Consider the following 27,280-nt stretch of genomic DNA (forward strand, 5'->3'; position numbering starts at 1 on the left):
GTGTGCTGCATTGTCTCCTCTGTGACTCCTGGTCCCTCGTCCAGTGGGTCTCCTGTGGGGGCTGCCTCTTCTTCTCTGGATTCCTCTGCCTTGATGAGGGTCCTCCTAGGGCTTCACCCATGGGTCGAGACCTCCTGGACCTTGCTGGTACGTGCCAGCTCCACTTTTGCTTCACCATAACTTCTGCCTTTGGCCAAGGCTTGTTGGTGTCTTTTCCACACCACTGACCGACTGCAATCATCCATCCGGCATGGGACAGACTGCATCCTCCAGGAACTCTTCACCTGCTCCAGGGCTGCAATCCTGACTGTCTTTGTCCAACCATCGACCAACTCCTGCATCCACAGCTGGGTGGGTAGTAGCTCCTACTTCTCCTGGACTCTTCTGTGACTTCTGGACTTGGTCCCCTTTTTCCACAGGTATTCCTCTTCAGGATTCCACTGCTGGTTTCTTGCAGTCTTGTCTGGGTGTTGCATTTTCTTCTTTTCCTTCCTTTTGGGTGGTTTGGGGAAAATCCAGTAACTTACTTCTTTCTTCCTGGTCGCTATGATGTTCTGTGTTACTTACCTTTGGGGTTTCCTAGTACCCCCACCATCCCTCTACACATTCCACTTACCTATGTGGGGGTCCTCTGTTCCCATTCAATTTTTTTTAGTATATGGGGTGGGCTCCCCCTAGGTTCATTATTGTCTATTTGCACTGTATTCTAACTCTTTCTATGCCTATAACTGATAATTAGTGTACATATAGTGTGTTGCTTATCTCCTATTGGAGGGTTGTCTCTAGTACTTTTTGGTATTGAGTAACTAAAATAAAGTACCTTTATTTTTTTAATATTGAGTGTTTTCTTTCATGTGTGTAAGTGCTGTGTGACTACAGTGGTATTGCATGAGCTTTGCATGTTTCGTAAATAAGCCTTGGCTGCTCATCCACAGCTACCTCTAGAGAGCCTGGCTTCTAGACACTGCCTACATTACACTACTAGGGGATACCAGGACCTGGTGTAAGGTTTAAATACCTTAGGTACCCACCACACACCTTCCTACATTGGTGTGTGTCACCCTATGGCAGTTGTTGATTTCTTCTGGGGGGAGAGCGGTTTGGGGCAGGTTACTGGTCCTAAAAAAGTTGTTGTGTCCACAGATCTACCTGTAGAATGTCTACTAAGGAATGACTTGGAGACGTCAGCTTGGGCTGAAATAGGGTTGAAAGCCCATGCAGCAATGCTGGGCATCCCAGGGCATATTTTTGCTTTGACCAGGGAACAGGCCAAGAAGCAAAACTATCAAGGAAACTTGGGTTTTGGAAGTTCATGAGCCATTGTTCCAGGCTCCAAGGGTAGAAAGGGCACCCTCTACCTTACCCTCCAGTGATGCCCCCCCCCACTCTGAAGAGAAGGAATCTACTCCCCCTTGGCAGAACCCACACCTGAGGAGCTGAAATCTGATGCAGCTGAGCTCTTGGGTGCAGGGGGGCTTGCTAGGGAGGAGTTCAGTTTGGTACAGAAAGCCTGTCTCACACTGGAAGTGTTGAGGCAGCAAGCTGTCCTCCAAGAAGCAGGGGATGTCAGTGGCACCCACAAGGTGTACTATGAAGACCACCTCTTATATTCCGAGCCAAGGGAACGCAAACCTAGTGCCACCAGGAGATTGGTAGTGCCTCTGCAATATACATAAGTTTTGTTGACCCTGGCACATGACATTCCCCTGTCAGGCCGCTTGGGACAAAGCAAAAATTGGGACAGACTTGTCCCTCACTTTCACTTGCCGCACATGTCAGAAGATACTATAGAGTTGTGTTCCTATGTCTCGTGGCAAGACAGGTGGCACCTCAAAGGCCCCCTTAATTTCACTTCCAGTGGTTTGGGGTTTCCTTTGAGAGGGATGGGGTGGATATTGTTGCCCCCCCAGGCCCGCCACAGCCTTTAGGAACAAATTTATTCTGGTGGTGATTCTCATGCCACCAGATACCTAGAAGCTATTCCTCTAAAGACCACTACAGCTCGTTCAGTGGCAAAGGCCCTGCTGGGAATTTACTCAAAAGTGGGATTTCCTATAGAGGTGGTATCAGACAGAGGTACCAACTTTATGTCTGCATACCTTAAGGCAATGTGGAAGGAATGTGGTGTTACTTACAAGTTCACCACACCTTACCACCCCCAAACCAATGGTTTGATAGAGAGATTTAATAAAACTCTTAAGGGCATGATCATGGGACTCTCTGAAGAGCTCAGAAGCAGATTGATGTCCTGCTGCCATGCCTCCTTTTTGCCTACAGGAAGGTTCCTCAGAAGGGAGTGGGCTACAGCCCCACTGAACTTGTTAGGGAGGGATGGGAGAAACCTCTCAAGCCCCCTAAACAAGACTATGTACTTAGCTTCAGATCCAGGAAGGCTAAGTACATGAAAAAAAAGCCACTAAAAACCTTCAGGCCAGCCAAGAACTGCAGAAGTAGTGGCATGACCAGAAGATTGTCCTAACTGCTTACAGCCAGGGCAGAAGGTGTGGGTCCTGGAGCCTGTGGCTCCCAGGGCACTCCAAGACAAGTGAAGTGGTCCCCACACAACAGTGGGAAAGAAGGGCGAGTAAACCTACTTGGTGGACCTAGGCGCTCCCAGAAGCCCCCTCAGGGTGTTTCATGTGAACCGCCTGTATCCCTACTATGACAGGGCTGACATGACCCTGCGCCTGGCCACTGTTGAGACAGGAGGAAGAGAGTGACCCTCTCCCTTACCTCTTCTCCAACACTGCAGCTGATGGCTCAGTTGATGGAGTAACGCTGGCAAGACTGTCTTTCTGAATCTCAGAAGGAAGACTGCAGGAATCTCCCAGGGCAGTTCTCAAAACTGTTTTCTTCAACACCTGGTCAGACAACATGGTGTGAACACCATTGATACAGGCAGTGCTTTAAATGGAAAAATAGAAGTGCAGGTACTCTGTAATAGAGTACCTGCTTGTTTCTGAGAAGTGCTGGTACTCTCCAATTAAAAGTATTACGTTTTTCTTGAGATATGCCGGTACTCTCCCTCTCAAAATAAAAAAGTGCCGGTACTCAGTACCGGAGAGTACCGGCCCATTTAAAGCACTGGATACAGGGGACAGTTTGCCCATAGAAAGCTAAATCTATAGGCAACCTGACCATGTTAAAGACTGCATCAAAGCAGAAGTGCAAAAGATGCTGGACCTGGGAGTCATAGAGCATGCTAATAGCCCTTGGGCTAGCCCAGTGGTGCTGGTCCCACAATCTCACTCTCAGAATGGGAAAAGAAAAATGAGGTCCTGTGTTCACTACAGAGGGCTCAACACGGTTACAAAGACAGATGATCATCCGATCCCAAGAGCAGATGAGCTAATAGATACACTGACATCTGCCAATTATCTTAGCACATTTGATTTGACTGCAGAGTACTGGCAGATCAAATTATCAGATGACGCTAAACCAAAAACTGCCTTTTCAACCATTGCAGGTCATTATCACTTTACAGTGATGCTCTTTGGTCTGAAAAATGCACCTGACACTTTTCAGAGGCTGGTGAATACAATCCTCCAAGGATTGGAAGCCTGTAGTGCAGCTTATCTAGATGATATACCAGTCTTTAGCTCCACTTAGGAGGATCACCTGGTCCACCTCTGAAATCTTTTGGAGGATCTGCAAAAAGCAGACCTCACTATCAAGGCCTCTAAGTGCCAGATTGGTTGGTCAGTCATAGAAAGAGAGGCCTTTGCTGTGGTCTGGGCCTTGAAGAAGCTGAGGCCATACCTGTTTGGCACTCACTTCATCGATCAGACAGACCACAGGCCCCTTCTATGTTTAAAACACATGAAAGGAGAAAATCCCACACTGTTAAGATGGTCCATGTCCCTACAGAGAATGGATTATACAGTGGAACCTAGACCTGGAAGTAACCACTTCAATGCAGATGGACTCTCCAGATATTTCCACTTAGACAATGAAGACTCATCTGGGCAAGGTTAGCCTTTGTTTGGGGGAGGGTGTGTGTAGGAAACTACCCTCTTCCTTGGCTCGGTTACCCCCATTTGTCTGCCTGTTGTCAGTGTGTTTGACTGTTCACTGGGATCCTGCTAACCAGGACCCCAATTATTAGGCTCTCTTTCCTTCTAACTTGTACCACTTTCACCCCATATTTGGCATACTGGTGGCCCATGTAAGTACCTATTATATGGTACCTAGGGCATTGGGGGTATCAGGGAATACCCATGGGCTGCAGCATGTACTCTGCCACCCATGGGGAGCCCATGCAAAGTGTTCTGCAGGCCTGCCATCGCAGTCTGCCTGAAAGGGTGCATGGACCCATTTCACTACAGGCCATTCCAGCAGGTCACTGTAAGTCACCCTTATGGCAGGCCCTCCTAGCCCAGAGGGCAGGGTGCAAGTACCTGTGTGTGAGGACACCCCTGCACTAGCAGAGGTGCCCCCATGAACCCCAGTCCCATTTTCCTCAACTTCGTGAGTGTGGGAATGCCATTTTATGCATGTACTGGAAATAGGTCACTACGTATGGTAATGTTAACCCCGAACCCAGGCATGTTTGGTATCAAACATGTCAGAATCATACCCAAATACTGTTGCCAGTATTGGAAGTATGATTCCATGCACTCTGGGGCTCGTTAGCAGAACACCCAGCATTGCTCCTACCAGCCTTTTGGGGTTTTCCGGGTAGCCCAAGCTGCTGCCACCCCTCAGACAGGTTTCTGCCCTCCTGCTGCTTGAACAGCTCAAGCCCAGGAAGGCTTAACAAAGTTTCCTTTGGGGGGGGGGGGTAACACCCTTTCTCTTTGGAAATAGGTGTTACAAGGCTTGGGAGGGGTAGCCTCCTCAAGCCACGTGTATGTTTTGAATGGCACATTTGGTGCCCTCCTTGTATAAACCAGTTTGCACCAGTATAGGGACCCAGAGCTTCTCCAGGTGGCCACTTGATTTAGCCATCTTGAATCCAAGGTGGGCAGAAGCCCCTTGGAGCATAGGAGTGGCTAGGTAGCGGACATCACGGCCCCTTCCAGATAGGGACCAAACCCTGCTAGGTGACCAAACCCCCTTTCTATGATATTTAGGGTCTCCCTCTTGGGTGGGTGATCATATTCAATGTGCAAGATTCCGTTAGTACTCCTCTGCATGGTTTACTTAATCTTCTGGCCACTGGGACTGCAACTGGACCCTCCAGGAACCAACAATCTGCAACTTCAGCAATGACTCAGCTCTGCAACATTGTTTCTCTGGCTCCATCCAGCAGCTGCAACATATATCCAGCTATGCATCCTTTGAGGGCGATGAGTTGTCAGCCTGCACAAGAAGAAAGAAGGAATCTCCCTTGGAGCCAAGGAGTCACTTTCCTGCAGTTGGTGCTTGCAGATGCAACGACTACCGGCTGCGTGGATCTGCTCTCCTCCGGAACTGTGTGGATCCTGCATCACAGGTTGTGGTCTGGAGTGGTCCCCTTGGTCTTCTCTATCAGCTGCCCAACTTGGGAGACAGTAAGCCCTTACCTCTCCAGGCAGGACAGTACTCCTGTGCACCACGACTCTTGCAGCTACCAATGCTGGTTTGTTCCTCCTCCGAGGGATCTTCTGGCTCAGTGTAGCCCCGGCCCCCAGCACCCTTTCCTGCAAAGCACAGTCTCCTGCCTGCTGCTCCAGCGATGTAGAACACTCCTATGGGTGTGCTGAGTGGGCCCCACTGCAACTCCTGCACCTGCTGCTAGTGGGTTGCCTGTGGGGGCTGCCTCCTCTTCTTGGGACTCTCCCAGCTGCTGAGGGTCACCCCGGACTTCCCTCCTCGTCAAGTCCCCTGGACCTTGCTGGTCCTCTTCAGCATTGCAAACCTTCTGTTCTGACTCGTGCATTTTCCAAGGCTTGTTGATGGTTTTCCAGCACCACTGACTGACTGCATCTCGCCCACCGATGTGGGACATCACTTGCATCACTTCTGGGACTCCTATTCAGCTTCTCTGCTGCTCTGCAGACCTTTTTTTGTCTACCACAGACCTAGTCCTGCATCCACAGAAGACACTCAATCTGGACTTGGTCCCCTTCCTTTGTAGGTCTTCTTCAATCAGGATTCACCTTTGGGTTCTTCCATTCTTGGTTGGGTCTTGCACAATCCTTTTCCAAAGTCCTCCTGTTGATTCTGGGGAAAACCATGTCCTTACCTCTGCTCTCCTGGTCGCTGGGGGTCACTCTGCTACTCACCTCTTGCGGTTCGCAGTTCCTCCAGCTCCCTTCTACCGATTCCACTTCCTTGGGTGGGGGACAGCCTTTCACATTCTACTTTTTTAGTATATTGTTTGGCCCGCCCCTAAGGCCCTCACTATTTGCTATAGCTTTTATCAATGCCTATTGCTTTCTCTGCGATTTACTGATTGCTAATGTGTATATAATAGTGTGTTTACTTACCTCCAGTTGGATGTTCAGCATTTGTGTTACCATAATAAAGTGCCTTTATGTTTTTTTTAAACTGTGTGGTTCTTTCATGTGTGCAAGTGCGACTATAGTGGTATTGCATAAGCTTTGCATGTCTCCTAGATAAGCCTTGGCTGGCCATCCACAGCTACCTCTAGAGAGCCCTGGCTTCCTGGACACTGCCTACACTTCACTTACAGGGGATACCTGGACCTAGTATAAGGTGAAAGCATCATAGGTGCTGACAACACACCAGGCCAGCTTCCTAGAATGCACTGCAGAGGTTGGTGTATAACCAGAAAGCCACAGAAAAACAGTTTTGGTTTGTGCAGAGGAGACTAGGTACTTGAGTATTTTAAGTGCAACAAAGCCACAGCTTGTGACAGAAAGCTCTGAATATGTAAGTCAGTATTCCAAACTTGCATTACACACACTATATGATAGACAGCTACAAAATGCGCAAAGAGGGATAAGATAAAATGGTGTTTCCAAAATATAGATTTTAGCAGTTGAGGCTCGCTGTGTGTGTGTGCTGGCAGCATGAAAGCAGCACTGGGATTAGACTGAGCGCCCTGGCTGGGTGCGCTGGGGCAGAGTGGAAGCCTCTGCCTGCTCTCTCCAACCTAGCAACACAATGCTGGGTTGGTGGGGAGGGGGGTGGGGGAGCCCTGTGCGCATGTGTGTTTGGCCCATCCAAGACGGCCGACCAAACATACATGTGCACGGGGGGCTGAAGTGCTGTGCACATCCCCTCAGTCGTCGGTCATCGCCCGTGGCCCGCCCCTTTCACAATAAAACAGTTTATTATGGTTTTATTGTAAAAGGTTTGCATCAGCTGCTACTGACGGGGGGGAAGGGGGCGACACCACAGCGGAGGAGCTGCCCCTGTATTTTAGTAATACCCAAACTGAACGTAATGCAATTCTTTTTACTTTACTGCCCCTGCAACACCACCAGGGGTATAACAAGCGCTATTTAAATGCATTTACAATTAAAAGCATGCAGTTCATAGGTCAGTTGTTAACTTTGCAATACCAGTGAAAAGAACAAAATCTTTGTCATCACAAAGCTTAGAGTGATTCGATCAATTTAAGCCAGTACTGACTCCAAAACATCCTTTACATTTGTGAATTACACTTTACATTTGTAGATTAACTCTTAGAGCACATTTGCATTTCCTTCAGGCAAGCAGGCACCCTGGCAGGAAGGCTGTTTAGCTCTCTGCCCGGCTTTGCAGCACAGGCGACTCACTGAATGATACTTCAGCTGAGGGATTTAAACCATTGAAATTAGCCCGTCTCTGGAAGGTTGTCTTTTTTCAAAAAGACAGGGGAATGCTTTTTAATAAATCAAAAAAGTAGGGACACATCATACCCCTCCGATCCCGTCCATTTCGACTTTTGCCTCACTCTATGCCCAACCGGTGTGGAGTATAACAAAGTAGTGGAACTGAGGGCATCAGCATTTTATGGGGACCTAATGGAACTGATGCACTACGTCTGGTAAAGGCGGAACAGAGCTCCATTTAGCAAGTCGCTCGGGCACCCAGTCAATGACCATTAAAATGTTTCAGCTCATTACATCTAAGGGTTTCACAACAAAAGTGGGATGTTCATCATAAAACAAGAATAATTAGGCAAGGTTTTTTACTTTAGGGTCATGCTGAAAATCTAAATGTGAATTTCAAATGAATAGCAAAGCAGGGATGGTGGGTCTAAAACAAGTTTGAAAAAGGTGCAATTGAGGATTATAGCACAATTAACTGAACAGCAATGCTAATTGTGATATTATGGTTGTGTAGGGGTGCACTGCCACTGTTCCCTCAAATACCATCCTTCATAAGTTCCAATCACTGCAAACCAGTTGCACCAGTTTCAGACTGTACCCCCAGTAGAACAGCATGAGGACAAGCCACAGTTTTCATTTAATGTATGCATTTTAACACTTAATACTAATATTGCCCTGTTGCTAAGTGCTCTCAGATTTAACAAGGATGAGAAGCCTCAGGAGGTAGGGACTTGCACAATTTGTCTAAGAAGGGGATATAGCATGAACATACGTCCCCTGGTTTCACAATGTTTTCTAGACCAGTGCTCTTCCCGTCAAATATATATAAAATAATTTTTCAGGATTCACTATTCTTACATTTAAAACAGCATTTTACAAGCAGCCCCAGAAAGCCAATTGCTAGGCTGGCGAAGAAGCCCCATAAAAATGTACTTCACTTACCATGTCCACCAGGGCAACATAGAGGAAAATTCCTGCAGTGCCAGCAAAAATCCAAGGCGTTACCTTGGAGGAGCTCTGGCTCACGGTGGTGCCCACAAGCATGCCAAGGTACCCCAGGAAAGCAGACAGCAAACTGAAGACCAATACCCGTCGCACAGGCATCCCCGCCTGCAGCAGAACCGCAAAGTCACCTATGGAAAGGATACTTAGGATAATGATGCATCTACTGTACATTTACGTTTTCTTTTGAGTAATATAGAAATGATAGTCATACATTTATGGCCACATACTGAGAGCACTCACCTAGAGTTTGGAAGAGACTATAATGTGAACAGTTTGTTAATTTGTACAGTGTGATTGCAGGAGAACCCTTTATGACAGCAGAACAGTTATGAGGATATACAGACGAGGAGAGACTATACCAATCACCTACAGAGTTAAATGACATATTAACATAATTTCTGATGTACTTTTTAAACTGCATATTCCTCACCTTCAGACTATCCCCAGGCACAAGACTAGATCTGGACAATTTAAAACAGGATTGCTCCTTCCCACTGATATTTGGCATTGTGTGGCTCCACGCAGACTTTGTTCATCCACAAAAGGGACGAACAGAGCTATATATAAGCACCACCTCTGTACTGACGTCACTTCCTTTCTTTCCATGTTTTCTCAGACAGATACAAAGCTGGCTCCCAATTTTTCCTCTTCAGTTGACTAGGTTTTTCTACAAATTTTCTCAAGAAAGTGTTCAAGGGAAAAGGTCCCCTCCTAAAACCACAGGGTTTAAGGCTTGTCAGGACTGTTGTATGCCAATATCTGAGAAAGACAAGAACAAGGTATGTTTGGGTTCAGGTCACAACTCCAAGTCGACCTGCAAAGAGTGTGCCCTCATCAATCAATCACATTTCTTAAGCGCGCTACTCACCCAGTATGGTCTCAAGGCGGTGGGGTTACTGCTCGAAAAGGCATGTTTTGTGGTGCTTTCTGAAAGTTAGGAGGTCCTGGGTCTTGCGTAGGTTGGTGGGGAGGGAGTTCCAGGTTTTGGCGGCGAGGTGGGAGAAGGATTTGCCGCCAGATATGGTGCGTTGGATGCGGGGGACTGTTGCGAGGGCGAGGTGGAGGTTGGCGGAGCGGAGCTGTCGAGTCGTGGAAGTTGATTCGTTCGTTGAGGTAGGCTAGTCCGGTGTCATGGAGGGCTTTGTGAGCGTGGATTAGGATTTTGAAAATGATCCTTTTGTTGATGGGCAGCCAGTGTAGGGATCTGACGTGGGTGGAGATGTGTTTGTGGCGAGGGAGGTGGAGGATGAGACGTGCTGCTGCGTTCTGGATGCGCTGGAGTTTTCTCTGAAGCTTGGCTGTGGTACCTGCGTAGAGGGTGTTGCCGCAGTCCAGTCTGCTGCTTATGAGGGCATTGGTGACCGTTCTTGTTTCTAAAGAAATCCATTTGAAAGTCTTGTGTAGCATGCGGAGGGTGTGGAAGCAGGAGGATGATATGGCGTTGACTTGCTGAGTCATGGAGAGAGATGAGTCAAGTATGATGCTGAGATTGCGTGCGTGGGTGGTGGGTGTTGGGGGTGGTCCTAGGGTGGTGGGCCACCAAGAGTCGTTCCATGCTGTCTTGTTGGGACCAAAGATGATGATCTCCTTTTTTTTGGAGTTCAATTTGAGGTGGCTTGCGGTCATCGAGTTAGCGATGGCGAGGAGTTCGGCATGTAGGTTATTCTTGGTGGTAGATGGGTTCCTTGTGAAGGAGATGAGCTGGGTGTCGTCAGTGTATGAAATTATGTTGAGGCCGTGGGGGCGGATGATGCTGGCGAGCGGAGCCATGTAGATATTGAAAAGGGTGGGGCTGAGGGAGGATCCTTGGATGACCCCCACAGATGGTCTTGGTGGCTGTAGACCGGAAAGGAGGGAGGCAAACTCTTTGGGTTCTTTCGGAGAGGAAGGAGGTGAGCCAGTCCTGGTGGTGGGCTTTGTGGCAAATTCCGGCGAAGAGGCGTGTGCAAAGGGTTTGGTGGCATACGGTGTTGAATGCTGCGGAGAGGTCTAGGGAGGAGGAGGGGGCGACGGTTTCGCCTTTGTCCAATCTGGTCCTGATGATGTCTGTGCAGGCGATGAGGCCGGTCTCGGTGCTGTGGTTTTTGCGGAATCCAGACTGGGAGATGTTGAGTATGTTGTTGTCCTCCAGGAAGCGAGACAGTTGTTTGTTTACTATCTTCTCTACAACCTTCATGGGGAAGGGAAGAAGAGAGATAGGTCGGTAGTTTGGGAAGTCTTCAGGGGCTGCTTTGGGTTTTTTGAGAAGAGCGTTGACTTCAGCGTGTTTCCAAATATCTGTGAAGGTTGCAGTCTCGAATGAACTGTTGATGACGGCCCGCTGCTGGGGAACGATGATTTGGCTAGCCTTGTTGAAGATGTGGTGGGAGCAATGGTCTGTTGGGGAGCCTGATTGGATGGAGCTCATGGTTTTGCCGGTTTCATCGTTGGTGGGGCTCCAGGTGTTCAGTACGTTGGTGCGGCAGGGTGCTATGGTGTTGGCTGTGTCAGTGGTGGTGATGGTGGGTGACGAAGATCTGAAACTTGTGTAGGTCTATGATCTTGCGGTGGAAGTAGTTGGAGAGGGAGTTGCAGAGGTCTTGGGAGTGTGGAGGGTCGATGGCGCAGGATTTGGGTTTGGTGAGTTCTCTAATGATGGCAAAAAGTTCCTTGCTGTTGTGTGCATTGTCGTCTATGCGTTCTTTGTAGAAGGATGATCGTTTGGTGGTCCTGATGAGCTGGTAATGTTTGCGCATGGCTGATTAGAGGGCGGAGAAGTTTCTCACTGAAGGTTCTTGGTGCCAGCCTCTCTCAATTTTCCGGTATTCTCGTTTGGAAGACTGAAGTTCTGCGGTGAACCAGGGGGCTGTCTTGTTGGTGCGGGTGGTGTTGTTTTTGTTAGTGGGGCGAGGGAGTCAGCGCATGCTTCTAGCCATCGTATGAGGTTGAGGGCAGCAGCGTTTAGGGCGTTGGTACTGGGAGGTGGAGCTTGTGCGAGGTTGGAGATCAGTTGGTCCTTGGAGATCTTGTTCCACTTGCTGTAGGGGGATGGGATGTTGGTGGAGGGTGGTGGTCTTCAGGAAGGAGATGTGGGCGCAGTGGTGGTCAGTCCAGTGGAGTTCCGTGGTGTGAGTGAAGGTGATGTGGCTGCTGGAGGAGAAGATGGCGTCTAACGTGTGACCGGCTGAGTGAGGTGACTAGTTGCTTGAGGCCGAGGTTTGCGAGGTTGTCCAGCAGGGCAGTGGAGTTGCAGTCGTTGGTGCTCTCCAGGTGAAAGTTTGAGTCACTGAGGAGTAGCTAGTCCGTGGAGGCGAGGGCGTGGGAGCTGATGGCGTCAGCAATGGTGTCACAGAATGGGGGGACGGGATCCTGGTGGTCTGTAGATAAGGGTTCCTCTTAGGTTGGCGTTGGCGTTGATGTGTACCTGAAGGTGCAGGTGCTCTAGGGTGTCGATGTTGGTGGAAAGCATGATGGAATTTCTGTGAATTATGGCGATTCCACCTCCTGGTTGGTTGATACGGTCTCTACGGGTGATTTCGTATCCTTCTGGGATGGCAATGGCGATGTCGGTTTCCGATGAGGGGTTCATCCTGGTTTCAGTGAGGAAGGCGATATTGTGAGAGTTTGTCGTGAGTAGGTCCCAAAGCTCGATGGCGTGCTTGTGGACGGAGCGGGTGTTGAAAAGGATGCAGTTGAGGTGATTGTTGGTGGTGGTGTGGTGCATGTTGGTGTTGTGGTGCATGTTGGTGTGAGTGCAGGAGTGGCATGTGAAAGGTCTGTGGGTGTGTCTGGGGTTGGCCTGGATGCAAGCGGTGTGCCGGCCAGGGTTGAGAGCAAGGAGCTCTGTGGAGGAGTAGTGGCGCTTGGGGACGCCAGAGGAGAGTGGACCAGGGGGACGGGCGCTGGGCACGGTCCAGGCACGGTCGTGCTTGCGGCGCCATTAAGAAGGGGAGGTGGGAGGGAGGAGCAGCTGGGAGTGGCCAATGGGGGCATGGCTGCAGGGGATGCAGCGGCAGGGACCGGAAAACCAGCAAGAGCCGGATTAGAAAAACAGGAAAATCACAGACAGAAAAACGAAGCGGAGCAGAAAATGGGCACAAATAAAGTCAGCAACAGTGCATAAAATGAAATCTTAAACGAAATACAAAGTACAAAAAACAAAATACAAGGTACAAAGCACACTAGATACACCTACCAATAGCCACCACGGATGAGGTGCAGACGGGTCCCTGCGGGTGGTGGAGGGCATCGAACTTCCTTCAGTAGTAGAGGCGGCATCAGGGGCATGGAGGCAAGCTGGTGGAGCTGTCTGCCGTGTCGAGTGTACTCCTGGCCCTAAGGCAGGTCAGGGGGATCACACCTCATGAATTTGAAGGCAATCCTGGAACATGATGCAAAGCTGTACATCACAGAACACTGCAAGAATTCGTGGAAAACCCACTCTTAGTGTAAGGGCTGCTCCTGTGTCAGGTCCTTGTCGTGGTCCAAGTCTTCTGGTAATTCAAAGTGGAAGCACAAGAAGACTAAGCCAGATATGTCCCACTCCTGCCATTTGCTGCCTGAGAAGTTGCAAGGACATTAGGGGCCATATTACAGATGTGCCTGGAGGCGCAATTGGCTTTGCACGTCCCAGGTTTCTTTGGTATCACAGAAGGGGGTCGAAGACACTGGTGAGTCCCCTTCTGTAATACCGATAGCCTGGTGCTCATAAAGTTCCATCATCAGAGGTTTTTCCTTATTGCATGGGGTGCGTGGCCCCATGCAAATGAGGAAATACCTTTGCCTCTGTGTCTGCACTGTATTATAGACGCAGAGGGAAAGAAGCTGTTAGTAGGTGCACTATCCATTTTCACCCTAATTGCAGCCCTCTGGAGGGAGAAAAGGGGGTCCCATGGACTCCCCTCCTCCCCCCCCCAGACATCTCCTTGCAGGCAGGTGCAGTCAATCACTCACTGCACCTGCCTGCAAGGGGATCCTGAAATGCTGTTAGAAGTGCAGGCGGTTCCTGCCTGAACTGTAAAACATGGAACGGCTGCAAAGCAGCTGCCCCGCTTTTCCAATGAATGCGCAGTCCCCAGGGCAGCACAAGTTCGCAGCTGTCCTGCGGGCAGCGCATTCATCCTAATACAGACCATTTTCCTAGTTTGTGCCAGGCACACATTTTAAAAGGTGCACCCGGTGCAAACAAGAAAAATGCGCTTTATCTGGGATATTGCCCCAAAGTGCCTCTCAGTCTCGATGTTGAGAAGCCAATTCCACATCTGATCCCTATGTGCCCAGTGTTTCCAGGCCGGTCTACACTGTTTCCACAGATTGAGACCCTTAAAAAGGCCATATTGTGTATATTTAGCAACCTGCCAGCTCTCTTTGATGCATCTTTAGGTCATAGGTTTGTGCAGATGCCTCCAGTTGGGTTACCATCAGCAGATGTCTTCACATTGTCTGTGTGTCCTGAACCAGGCTTATATTCCAACTCTTTTTCCTTCTTCAATCGTCATGAACACCCCATTGACATAAATCCCAGTTCTGACCCCACCAGGGACAGAGAAGGATGCCATACCAATAGCTGTGTCCAAGTGAGCCAAATTCATCTTGGCCTCGACCAAGGTTGTCTCTCCAATCTTCCCAAATGCATCCACTTCTGACAGGATAATACCTCTGTTGTGCTGCTGCGCATCCCACCACTCCAGCAACTTTTTGTTTCGGACTAGAGTTATCCAGCTTTTAGAGCGGAGTACTGAGAGGATGGTTATGAGTTACCCCTCAAACTATAATGATAATTTTTATGTGGATTTACAGGAGGCCAGTGGGTTGGACACTTCCCCCGATACGGGGCTGGTCTCCCCAACACCCCCGAACCATTAAAAGAGGAGAACACTTTCTTTGCTATTGTGTTATGCCAGGCAGCTGAGGTTTTGAAATTAAATGTCTTTCTATTCAAGGCAAAGCAAACATTCTCACTGCGAAGCAGACTTTTTAACAGAACACCATATGCCAGAAAGTCCAGGGGTTCATACTTTCACCAGCAGGGTTAACCAGAACTGCTTCCCTACCGCCTCCAGAAAGGGAGTTGAAGAGAAATAAGACAATCTGGAAACAAGTGTTTTCATCAGCCAGCCTGGCACTGTGGTCGGTCAGTGCCAGCTTCCTGTGAAGTGGATACTCCTATGGGTTTTGGGACACAGTCAGTAAGACCTAGACAACAGACCAGAAATAATTTCAGGTCTGCCTGTTTCAAACCATCCAAGATGGTCAGGATGCACTCAACTACGTAATATATCGCGGACCAACACTAAAGACTGCTTGGGCAGAGCAGCTGGAACTTCTGTGGTAGTGCGGCATCACATGTGGATGAGCTCCATAGGCTTCTGTGGAGACATACAGGCATTTCTCATTGACATGCCTTTTGAAGGATCTCACTTGTTTGACAATAGGGTTCATTCTGGCTCTGGAATGTATTAAAGACAGCTTTCAACTCCAGCTAGTCAATTTGACCCTGCATCCAAAGGTGGCACAGAGCATCTTTCAGTAAAGTGAAGAGCCCTTGCTAGATACTTTTGCACCAGATGAATGCAAAAAGGTAAACCTTTTTCATACTGGAGTGGAGTTTCTGTGAAGGCTCTCCCTTTGGGATGCATTCAAGCTAGAGTTGGTGAGATTCAAGTCATCTTGGTGGCTTCGGATTGGGCCAGTACAATGTAGTATCCACTACTTATGGGCACAGGCATCAGTCAGTTGATCAAGCTACGACTTAGGGAGAATATTCTGTCACAGCAGCAGAGCAGGGTTCTGCACCTGGGCCTGTGTGAACCAAAACTCTATGTGTGGAAGTTGAGCTGTGGCAGTTGACTATATTCAATCCCCTCCCGAAGTTGTGAATGTCATCCTTGCTGCTCCTCGACAAAGTCTATCTAAGCAGGGCTTGGGACAAATTTGTAGCTTGGTGTGGCACCTGCAATATGGATCCTTTACAAGCCACGCAGTCAGATGTGTGGTTTCATTTATGGCTGGCCCAGCAAGGAGTTGTAGTGGGCACTATCAAAGGTTATTTGTTGGCTCTTTCTGCATTTTTGGACCACTGTGATGCAGTTTACAAACATTTTGACACCTATTCCCACTCCACTCACTCAGCCAAACCATTTGTAATGCTACAGCGGGATCTTAATTTGGTCCTCACTTTCCTCATGTGAACTCCCTTCAAGTTATTGCACATCTGTCCTCTAGGTCTCTCGACTTGATTGCATACCTCATTGCAATAACTTCAGTTCATTACATGAGTGAACTTCATTACCACAATTTTTCCCCCCGATAAACTGGTGTTGAGGACCAGGACAGTTTTCTGGCCAAAAGTTGTGACCCTTTTTCATGTAGGGCAATCCATCACACTCCCAACATTCTTTGCTCAGCTTCATGCCCCAAAAGAGGAAGAGATCCTACCCGAGCCTTGTAATAAAGTGACCCTTATTTACATGGTCACCCCCACTTTTTGCCTAGAGCTGCAGCACATATTGTGCCACCCCTCACCTAGAGCATGCAGACTGCCATTGCAGGTTGCGTGTCTTAGTGCAGCTAAAAGAGAAAACATGACAGTACACCTCCTGTGTGCCATGTCCCTTAACACTGTGTGCAATATCTCTAAGTTACCCCTACATCAGACCTTGCAGCCCTAAGGCAGGGTGCATTATATTGCATGTGAAATCATATCTACACAAGCTGATATGCCCTTGCTATGTCCTTGTCGATTCTTAGACATAGTGAGTGAACAGGGAAGCCATTTTAAGTACATGTGTTGGACAATGGTCAATACAAGTTCCCCAGCTACATGATGGCTTCACTGAAACTACAGATATCTAGTATCAAACATCTTATATTAATAAACCATCACCAATACCAGAAATGGATTTATTAATACATGCACCCAGAGGGCACATTAGAGGAGCCCCCCTGAAAAGCTACCAACTAACCGTGTGGGGACAGACTAGTTTTAGCCAGCCTGCCATCACCAAACACGAGTCTGATCTCCTAGGGTGGGAGCCTTTGCTCTTCGGCAGTCAATTACAAAAGCTCTGGGAAAGGTGTTTACGCACCACACACAACTTGATAACTTGCGCATCTGCATTCCAAAGCAGGGGGCTTCAAAGAAGCCCACCACCCTTGGTATGAAGATCGGTCTTCACTCAAAGGAGAGATGCTGACCCCACTGCCCCAAGGCCCACTTGGCACTGGGAAAGATGGGAAATCTATTATTCAGAGAGGTGGCCACCCCTCAGGTCCGTCCCACCCCTAAGGTGAGCTGCCCGATGTGGATACAACATTTAGAAATCTGCCATTTTGGTGTGTGCAGATTTAGGAATTCTGGGACAGGGTTATGCCCACTTCCCACAGGAAGGGGTTATATAGGTGGTGTTTTGACCCCAGGGGTCAGTAGCCCATTTGCTACTACCCTACACGGAATGCCCCTAAATTCAGTATTTAGGGGAGCCCCGGGAAGCAGGAAATCAGATTCCTGCTGTCCTATGAAAGACAACCAAGAGATGCAAAAGTAAAGCCCAGGAAGAAGCGCCTGACTTGACCCCAACCCAGCCATTTTAGCTATAGCTTTATACATGTTATTTTAGCATACTAGGCCTGCCGCTGTTCACTTTAACCTAGATATATTTTATTCAGCTTTGTTTTATTATTTTAACAATAGCTACATTTGCGGTCTTGTTTTATTTTCTCTATCTAGCCGTTCTTCGCCTAGGTCAGCACTGCGTTCTTAAACAAGACATTTCTTTCACTCTGTGCTTTTCTCAAGGCTGCAGTAAGATAGGTTGCCGGCAAAAGTGGTACGCTTTGTCTCCCATGTTCATAGAAACATACATACTCTTACATGGGGATCCTTTCTTGGAACATCTGCTGTTTTATTATAAAGAAAATACTACTTTGACCCATGTACGTTAGAGGGAGATTCCAGCCAGATGACCACAACTGTATGCCAATTGCCGAGTGCTTTTTCTGCAGCTGCTTATGTAGACTACAAGCCTCTTGCTCAGGTATGAGGGACGATTTCTTCCCAGGGGAAACCTGAAGGGCAGAATTAGAGCTTAACATGCTGTGCTCTAACATAGCCTAGGAAGGATCTAACCTTCACAATCTTAGTGACTCAATGGTAGTATTATTTTTGTGTTTTACTCTCTTTGTTATAATTTTAATCTTGTTGTGCTTCATCGCCCTAGTTATTGGAATATATGCTTCATTATCCAAGATAGTCACTTCCATTAAACCTTATTGAACTTTACTCTGCATTTGATTGTCCTTGCATATGTGAGACTAATGTAACTGCGAGAAAAGGATGAGATCTGAGTGACCACGATTCCCCTGAGGAGTCATTTACGTCATGAACCTGGTTGCCCAATCATCCCCGCTCTTGGGTGGAGATGAGGCCCTGCTAGTTAGCTGGAAAAAAACCCGGATTAGGCCGACAGGCATCACCTGGTGCGGGTTCAGACTCAGTCTCCTGCAGTACCGGGGATTCTGCCTCCCCAAATCCAGTAGTCTCAGAAGGATAATGAGAAACTACATGACAATGCCACCCGGTCTGTTCTTACCGCTGATTTGCGCCAAAGTCAACTCATCCTGCACGCTGCAGTGCCTGCCTTCAACAAAGACCCAGGAACTTCAGTGGAGCTGCTTCCCTGCATCTTGCAGGCACCCCAAGAAAACTGCATTGAATCCAGACCACAGAAAACCTGACACTGGAAAGTAACACTGCACCTGTACTACCTAGCCCGAGTTGAAGCGGACCAGCGTGCCCACATAGACCCCTAGCTCTCCAAAGACAAAGGCCACCTTGAACTTGCCCACTGTGGACTCATCAACGCCACGTGCAGCTTTTAACTGCAGCCCACGTCAGCCACTCGTGCTGCCAGTGGAGAAAACCCAACGCCTCAGGACACCTCTGCACCAGTCGCCCCTGGAGAAGAGGACCAAAAGGTGTTCCACTGTCCCAGAGCATCTCAAGACTTGAATCCACCTCTTGGCTCTTCCCAACTGGACTCCCTTTCCAGACCTGCAGCCTCTTTTCAGCCGGACTGATCCTCATTGACCAACATTGGGCACCGGAGGCCGTACCACACCTATGCACCCAGCGTGACCTGTTGGTATGGCCCTAACCCTTTCCCAATACTTACCTTAAGTCTAGGAGATAGGTCCCATAAGTTGCTGTACTATACCTGAATACAGTATTTGTTTTTCTCTCCATAGGATAACATTGGAGCTATTCAGAAATTGCACAGTCGACTTTTCAAAACTGATTAGGAGTTTTCTTGCAAAACGTACTTACCTGATCATATGGATTCTGGTGCCCAAATATGTATATATATATATATATATATATATATATATATATATATATATATATATATATATATATATATATATATATATACACACACACATATATATATATATATATATATATATATACACACACACACACACACACACACACACATATATAGATATATACATACATACATATATACACACACATAAAAATACTTGTTATTTTTTAAGGTAGTGTGGATCTCCTTGCTGAGTCGTGTGTATTTGCAGATCTCTACCACTCCTCCGATAAGCCTAAGGCTGCCTGACCACACAACCCCCTAGAAGAGCACCTTGGGATTGCTAGAGCAAGCCCCTAAACACTAGGAAGGGACCCCCCTGGATTCTTTGCAGGATATATCCTATTTTGATGTATCATAACAAGAGCCATCTTCCTACAAGCTTCTACAACGGTTGCACTAAAGACCATTGGTTGGAAAAATCAGATTTCTTTTAGGTTTTTGGGGCTAAAGGAAGGTAAGGTAGGGCAGAAAAGGACTCTGCCACAATAGATAGTCCTCTACATTAGGATCTGCTACATGATGGCCAAGAGTAGCCTCCAGAAAGACTGAGGGCCCATTCCACCAGGGCCAAGGCACTACAACCACATTGACACAGAGTGCCTGTTCGTGCTTTCAGCCAGGGCATGACATGGGCATCAGTGCCCATGTTCGAAAAGCACGTCTCTGTCTTAGTGCAGGTCCAACAGGAAGATCATTTTGCCTGTTTGGTTTTGCAGGACTTTTTGATATGAGCCATTCCACAGACCCTCCACATTGGTAACTGCTGCTTTGCTATCTATTATCAAGGTAAGGAATCTGCTGTTAAAAAGTATCTATCAGAAGAACAAGTTATTTACAATCTGTTATGTCTTTTCTGGTGGATACTCTAACTGCAGATTTCTCACTGCCCTCTTACCTCCCCGTTCTGTCTCATTTCTAATCTAAAAAGGTCCAATTTTGGAATTTAGGAATCTGATTTTTAATGGGATCTGTGTCCAAGGGTATGGACAGAGTTGGGAAACAAAATACCATCAGCTCCCAGAGATGGCACTTCAATGCAGTACCATTAGTCATTGCTGAGGAGGAACAAAGTAGGCATGGAGACACACAACACCACCTACCGATGAAAGGGAGCAATGGAGGTTTAAATCTTCCAGTCTAGGGAGATTTTAAAAGTGAGGAATTTGTGGTTAGCTAGAATATTCTCCAGAAAGAATTATCGAAGGTAAGTAACTTCTTCATTTAGAACATGGGTTTAGAAGTCCAACAGGAATGGCAAGCCAAATGGTTAAAATGCTGAATCATTAATTCTGGAGATGTTCCAACTTGTGCAAGATTAGCATTGGGTATATTAGTCACTAGAGGGGAAAATCTAAAAGAACCTCACCAAGTGCAGGCCAAAATTGGACTTTTAAATGCAGATGAAGTAGACATGGATTGGCATTGCATATGGGTGAGATGTAGGTACATATAGGTAAAGTTGGTATGACACTTCTCTTGTAAGTCTTGAGTGTTTGTTGAACACCCAAGCCTAAGAATTTTGCCAGAGAAGGGATCATCAACATTCATAGGACAAAAACTATGCAGGATCACTTACCGAGTTCGTGAGGCAGCTCATGGCAGAAGACAGCAATACTGGTGCTTAAACCGCTGGGGATGCCCTGAGAAAAGGCAGCACCTGCGAATGAAGTAAGAACAAATCTAATTCACAGATTAATTTAATCAGTGCTGTTACCACATAATGAGGATGCTAAACTTGTGACATTAACACCAGGTGTGCCTTCAATGGGAGCAATGCTCAAAAGAGAAGGCTAGTCCTTACCATGTTCCAACACAATATCCAGCCCTTACCTATTGCTAGTCCATCGGTAAAGTTGTGAATGCCATCTCCTAGGATTACCATCCAGGCGATATCAGAAATATCAGCTGCCCCCGTCTGCTGGGGGCCATGAGAATGCCCCATATGGAACGGCACGTCCTCTCTGGATGTGTGAGTTGATTGTGCAGTATTGTTATGCTCTTCCCCTGGCTCAGCTTGCACAAGAAGGGAACAGTGGTGTATCTTCTCAGTACTTCCTGGCTCCTGGTCAAAGGAGGACGGAGAGTTCTGTTCTGCTGGAGAGTGAGGTGAAAAGAAAAACAATGGGGAATTTAGTTGGTTGCTGGGACTTGTAAATGAATTCCTTTTGTGTGCAGAAAGCAAGGACTCGCACAAAGCCTGTAGGGGAGAGGGTAGGTCCAGGGAGCTGACAGTGGGTCTTTCTGCTGGGAGTAAGTGAGCATTGTAATGCAATGGGTGTGAGGGAATGATTTAACAATTATGGCTTTGGGTATAAAATAGCAGGCTGTGAGTGACTATGATGTAAAATTCTTCACCACCCCAACTATGTAAAACATTTCCTCCACAGGACACAGGCTACTATACAGAGTAAAGTGTGACATATAGGACCCTCACCGCCATCTTAAAGATGGTTCTGGGAAATACATTAGAGGAAGAAAACTAAGAGTGCTGGATAAAAGGGAGTTTGGTGATTCTGCACGTTAGTAGAGCCACTACTGGAGGTAGGACCCTGAAAATATAGGGGCCAGAGTGTGGAAAACCCTCACATAAGATGTGAGAAAGATTAAGCCGGCTGTCTACTCAAAAAAAGAAAAGAAAAAAAAAAAAAAGATTTAAACCATTTTCTGCAGCTAGCCTAGCCACATGGGTATAGTGCAAGTGAATGTACACCTATTTATGGTTTGGCATGGAGAAGGCACCATTGGGCTGTGTGTGCTTTTAAGGATGCAAGATGGTACGGTGTTAAGAAACAAAAAAAGTTTTGCAGCTGCTTATCACTGAGCCCTGTGAACACCACTCTCATCCTTTTAACCACTCACCTTCTGTGGAACCCAGGGCTCGCAGTGCTACCAGGCTGGCCTGCTGAGATCCCGAACAATCACTCTTTGTTTTCTAGTGGGACAGACAGACATAAACATACGGTTTTTATTTTAACATCACATTGTTCAGACAGACTGGTCTAGAGTTTGTTAATGAGCAGAGTGAGGTATGAGTCTGTCTAGAGTTTGTTAATGAGCAGAGTGCGGTATGAGGGTATTAGCATCTCAAGCTTTAACAGGCAGCTTAATTTGGAATCCTCCTCTGCATGTCAACATAGCCGCTTTGGTCTTGGGCGAGGCTTCCAGCAAAAAAGTCCTAATTTTCTGTGCCAAATCGGTTTAGAAAAGGACCAATTATCTTGACAGTGACAGACTAGTGGGTGTACTTATCAATCACCAAAGAAGGAGAGGTTAGCTTACACAACTACGGTTGTACTTTGTTGATCACATTTTTGTACTTTGGAACAGCATCAGTTAATTTTTATTGAATTGATTTTGCATTTGAACAACACAAAGAGCTACCCCAACTACGATGCCACAGGGCTACATTGAGGATGAACCAGGAGCAACAGCATTATTCAAACAGCCACACTGATTGTCTTGCTGAAACCAAAATAACTTTAACAGTTCTAATTGTAGTTCAATGTTGCTTTAAAAACACTTCATTTTGAACATACAAACTAAAATAACATACAAACTTAAATTAGCTACCAAAAATGAACATACAAACACAATTGCAAGCATGATGCTAAGTATGTGTAACCATAGTTTAGCCCTTTACTGTATCTCTAAAACCTATATCCCAAACAGTTAGCCGTATTGCAAAAGGTGTATGCGCATACCCTCAATCCTATAACCCTAACCCCATTTGTGAAACCTCTGTACCGTTAACCCTGTAGCAATGATCCTTAACCTCCCCCCATTTACCCATCACACCTGTACCTCAGACCCTTACATCTTAATCCATAGCCACATACTCTTAACTCATACCCATAAACCAGTCCTTAACCACTTTTCCGTATGTCCCAGACTTTCTGTTTGTAATTTATAACCTTATGAAGCACCTAATCCTATAAACCTAATCACCCCAATACTCTTATCCCTTAAAGCTTCCATGCTATCCTTGTACAATATATTTTGAGAATAATACTTTGGGAAGTCTGTTTTTTCAAAGTATTTATTATTAGCACTAATAATTATTTTTCAAAGTTTTGAGGCAGTACCCACAGTGTGTGTTGTCGGCTAGCGATATGTGGAAAATTGAAAGTAAAGACACTCAAACAGCTAAGTATAACACACACATATTTTATATATGAATGACTGGAAGACCCATCTGACAACTGTTCCACTGATCTCCTCAAAAGCCTACACAACCTAGGACTTTACCAGCTCATCGTGAACCCCACACACAGCACAGGACACACTTTAGATGCAATATTCGCTGCCAGCAACAGCATCAGCTACCACTCCCCTTCACGACTTACCACTACATCATCCATTTCAAAATTTCCCCTTTACAAGCCAAAGCTCCCAGCAACATCCACCACACCAGCCAGAACTGGAATAAAATACCTAAAACCGGCTTGCGCAGCACACTTGAAACCGATCAACACAACACCACCAGTAGCCCAGTCAAGGACATCACCAACTTCAACCAGGGGATCTTCTACTGTGCTGACGCTTTGGCACCAATCAAAACTCAAACACTGCAGAAACAACAAACAGGCCTCCTGGTACATTTAAGAACTCCAGGACTCCAAAAAATATTGCCAACAGCTGGAAATAAATGGAGAGCCAACCATGACAGACGCCAGATCAACCTACAATCCCACCTTCAGGCTCTACTGCCACCTCCTAAGAGACACCAAGAGATGATCCCTCATAGATCGGATCGAAGTAAGCTTCAACAACTGCAAATAGATTTTTGTTATCATCAAGGAATTCACCATCACAGAAGCCTCAGCCAACTCCATCAGCCTTTCCCAGGAACTCTGCAACAACCGTTCAAACCTCTGTTCAATTTTGCTGTTGAAGATCTACAGTAACTTTGAAAAACAACCGAACCCTGAGGACATCAGCAAGCTGCCCACCTACTTCTCGAACAGACACAGCCAACTGGAGAACACTCACCAAGGAAGATACCACTTCAGTCACGAAAACCACCCAATCCGTGGCTCCCACAAACCAATGTGCACATCATATCCACAACTTAGGATGATCTGTGATCAGCAAATTCCTCACTCACATCATCAACTTCTCCATCAAGTCCACAACCTTCCCAGAGAACTGAAAGCATGCTAATGTCTGGCACTCCTTAAAAAAGCATCAGCAGACCCCAATGAAACAAGCAACTACCACCCTCATCTCCCTTCTACCATGCCCAGCAAAAGTGATAGAGAAGGCAATCTACCAACAACTCACCACCAACCTAGAACGCCATAATTTTGGCTTTTGAAGCAAACACAGTGCAGAGACCGCATTTATCACTGACACAGTTCAGATCCGCACCCTTCTGGACCGTGGAGAAACCACTGGCCTCATGCTGCTGGACCTCTCAGCTGCATTCAATACTGTGTCACACTCATCAAAATATCACATACAGAAGGCATTCAAGGTCCAGTCCTCAAATGGATATGCTCCTTACTTGCAATGAGAACACAAAGTCAGACTCCCTTCCAATACATAAGAGCCAAAGGGCTTGATATGTGAGGAGTCCCTCAAGGATCATCCCTCAGCCCCACAAAACACCACTCAATGACATCTTAAGATTTCACACTATATCCATCATTTCCTACGCCGATGACACCCAACTCATCCTCTCTGTGTCAGACAAGTCCCCCACGACCAGACCAGACTTTACCATATGCATGATCTGCATAGAAATATGGATGAAAAACAAATGCTTGAAACTCATCTCGGACAAGAAAGCAGTGCTGATCTTTGGGAACAAGAACCTATCCTAGGACTCCACCTGTTGGCCGTCAGAGCTTGGTCCAACACCATCACCCACTAACCACATACGAAACCGAAGAATCATCTTAGACGATAAACTCAACATGGCTTCACAGGTCAATGGAGTCAGCTCCTACTTCCACATAATACGCATCCTCAGAAAAATCTTCAAATTACTCTCCAAGAGCACTGGGCACGCCATTACTCAAGCCCTTGTCACAGTAGACTAGGCTGGGGCAACATACTCTATGTTGGCATCCCCAACCACTTCCTCCACCGACTTCAGATCATTCAGAACTCCACATCTTGATTCATCCTGAACCGCCCACAGTGCACCCACATCATGCCACACCTCAAGGTCAGCTGCTTCCAATTTAAATTCCTCACAATATTGATAAAGCTGACTTCAACTGCCACTTCCACTTTCACTTTCACCATCCCACCAGACTCCTACGCTGTCTCACTTTCTCGCACACACCCTGCATATGCTCAAAAGCAGAACAGGAGACTTAGCCTTCTCCTACTTCGCACCAAAAACTTGGAACAAACTCTTTACACATAACATCCTCCTCCTTGCTTCTGGAAGTCCGCAGGAAGCTGAAGACCTGACTCTTCAACTAACACCTGGCAGACCACCTACACACGGGCTCCAACAACTGGATACCTTTTGGATGATACATAACACTTTAGAAATCCAAATAACACACACACACACACACACAGTGTTTGTGTGCCAAATAATACCTATATCCGGTTTGGAAGACAGCCCCAGCACCTTCAGATGTATAGGACCCCTCAAGCTATTTTCAAGCATCTTGGTTTAAAAGGCAACTTGAAGTGGAAATTAAGACTAGGGGGGGGGGAATCCATAAAATGCCAAAATTGACTGCACATCATATCTGGATTTAGCAAACGAAACCAGATTGGTATTCCCACACCTACATGAAACTAATTATACGTTGACCTTTTTGTTGAGGTTTTCTTAAGGCTCTACTTCTAGGCAAGGTGCCAATGCATGAGGAAAGCCACATTTGATTTTGAGGTTCTAGAAAATAAACAGATTTTTACAGACTACCACAACACTCCCAGAGCAGTCTCTTTCATATGCATGCCCTTCTGCCTATCTCTTACTTTACTCAGTCCATGCTGCCTGGGTCATACTATTTCTTACTGGTGCCTTAAACAACTAACATAACTCTAATAACCTAGTAAGAGTGCCTCATTCAACTATGGGCCACTTACCTCCTTCAGGCGGTTTGTACAGTTGTGGCCCACCTAAACATGTTCTGCAGTGAGGGGTCAAACTCCTCCCCTCATGCTTGGCATCTTTCGAAACGGTCTACCTATGCCCTCAGCTTTAGTTCACTGTGCACCTCTAGTGTATGTTATATCACAAAGTTCTCTGTACTAAAAGATGACCTCCTGCCATCATGTCTACCATGTTAGGACTATTGTCTGATTCATGCCATTGTAGAGCAGTACCTTGTACAGTAGCAGTCTACCTCTTGCTTTCATAGCTAGAAAGGTATTGTTCACATCATTCCCTGGTACTTCAACAACTTGAAAACTAGACTCCTCCCATATGCATCATTGTCTTAAGTGGGTGTTACCTTTTTCTTTGTTCTCCGCTTAGTCAGTCCCAGAATATTCTCAATGAGAAACAGCAAGTAAATCCCAGCCACCACACAAAGCCCCTTCAGAATGCTGTCTTCTGGGGCTTCCACTTGTCGTGGCTTCAAAACCTTGTGGTGCGTTCCATGCGCCTAAAACACACAAAGCATTATCAGGTCTAGCTTCACCTCTACACTCAGTGAAGACAAATAGGGTAGTGTCCAGACATGCTGTGGTAAAAAAAAAAGCTGAGTATATACTCACATGGGGCAGAAGATGGAGCAACGCATCTCCACATAGAGTACCTACAGCCAGCGCCACCAGGAATGCTAGCAAGAAGTAGAAAACGCTGCGGCTCAGCAAGGGCACAAGGAGAATGGCCAAAAGGGAAGGCACACTGATGATGGTGATGGCCAAAAAGCCAAAACCAACCACTGCAAGACAAATGGAGACAATTTTCTGTCAAAGGACTGCAAGGACAAAGAAATACCATGCTGAGCTGGTCTACCTCTAGCCTCTCTGAAGAGGTCACCTGCTTATAGATGATTGCCTTCCACCCTGAGGAACACTGATCTTACCACTTGAGCTGGACTACTCGATCTTTTGTTTCCTGCTGACATTTTTCCCCCAGGGTTTTCTGGCCTGACCATGACTGGAAGATTCCTCAGTTGATCTAAAAATTACCAGTGCACATTCAGGATGGCTTACAGTCCTATTGGTTGCAGGACTTGGATGCCTCTAACAGGGAGCATAAATCATGATGGCAAAAAAACTCTTCGACTG

At 46.8% G+C, this 27,280-nt stretch overlaps 1 protein-coding gene across 3 annotated transcripts in view; it reads right to left on the reverse strand.

The window, feature by feature from the left end:
- The window catches only part of SLC39A5 (solute carrier family 39 member 5), a 163,209-nt gene that overhangs the window by 84,356 nt on the left and 51,573 nt on the right, over window positions 1-27,280 (reverse strand). For 2 of the 3 annotated variants that reach the window (XM_069230561.1, XM_069230560.1), the window contains exons 5-10: window positions 26,762-26,931; window positions 26,497-26,649; window positions 21,935-22,007; window positions 20,906-21,169; window positions 20,652-20,732; window positions 8,646-8,836 (exon numbers count right to left, since the gene is read on the reverse strand). In XM_069230561.1, the coding sequence (XP_069086662.1) occupies window positions 8,646-8,836; window positions 20,652-20,732; window positions 20,906-21,169; window positions 21,935-22,007; window positions 26,497-26,649; window positions 26,762-26,931 (932 nt within the window). The remainder of the gene's footprint in view (window positions 1-8,645; window positions 8,837-20,651; window positions 20,733-20,905; window positions 21,170-21,934; window positions 22,008-26,496; window positions 26,650-26,761; window positions 26,932-27,280) is intronic. The other variant, XM_069230562.1, reaches the window with a different exon arrangement.

This window comes from Pleurodeles waltl, chromosome 4_2, assembly GCF_031143425.1.
Source record: "Pleurodeles waltl isolate 20211129_DDA chromosome 4_2, aPleWal1.hap1.20221129, whole genome shotgun sequence".
Taxonomy (NCBI): domain Eukaryota; kingdom Metazoa; phylum Chordata; class Amphibia; order Caudata; family Salamandridae; genus Pleurodeles; species Pleurodeles waltl.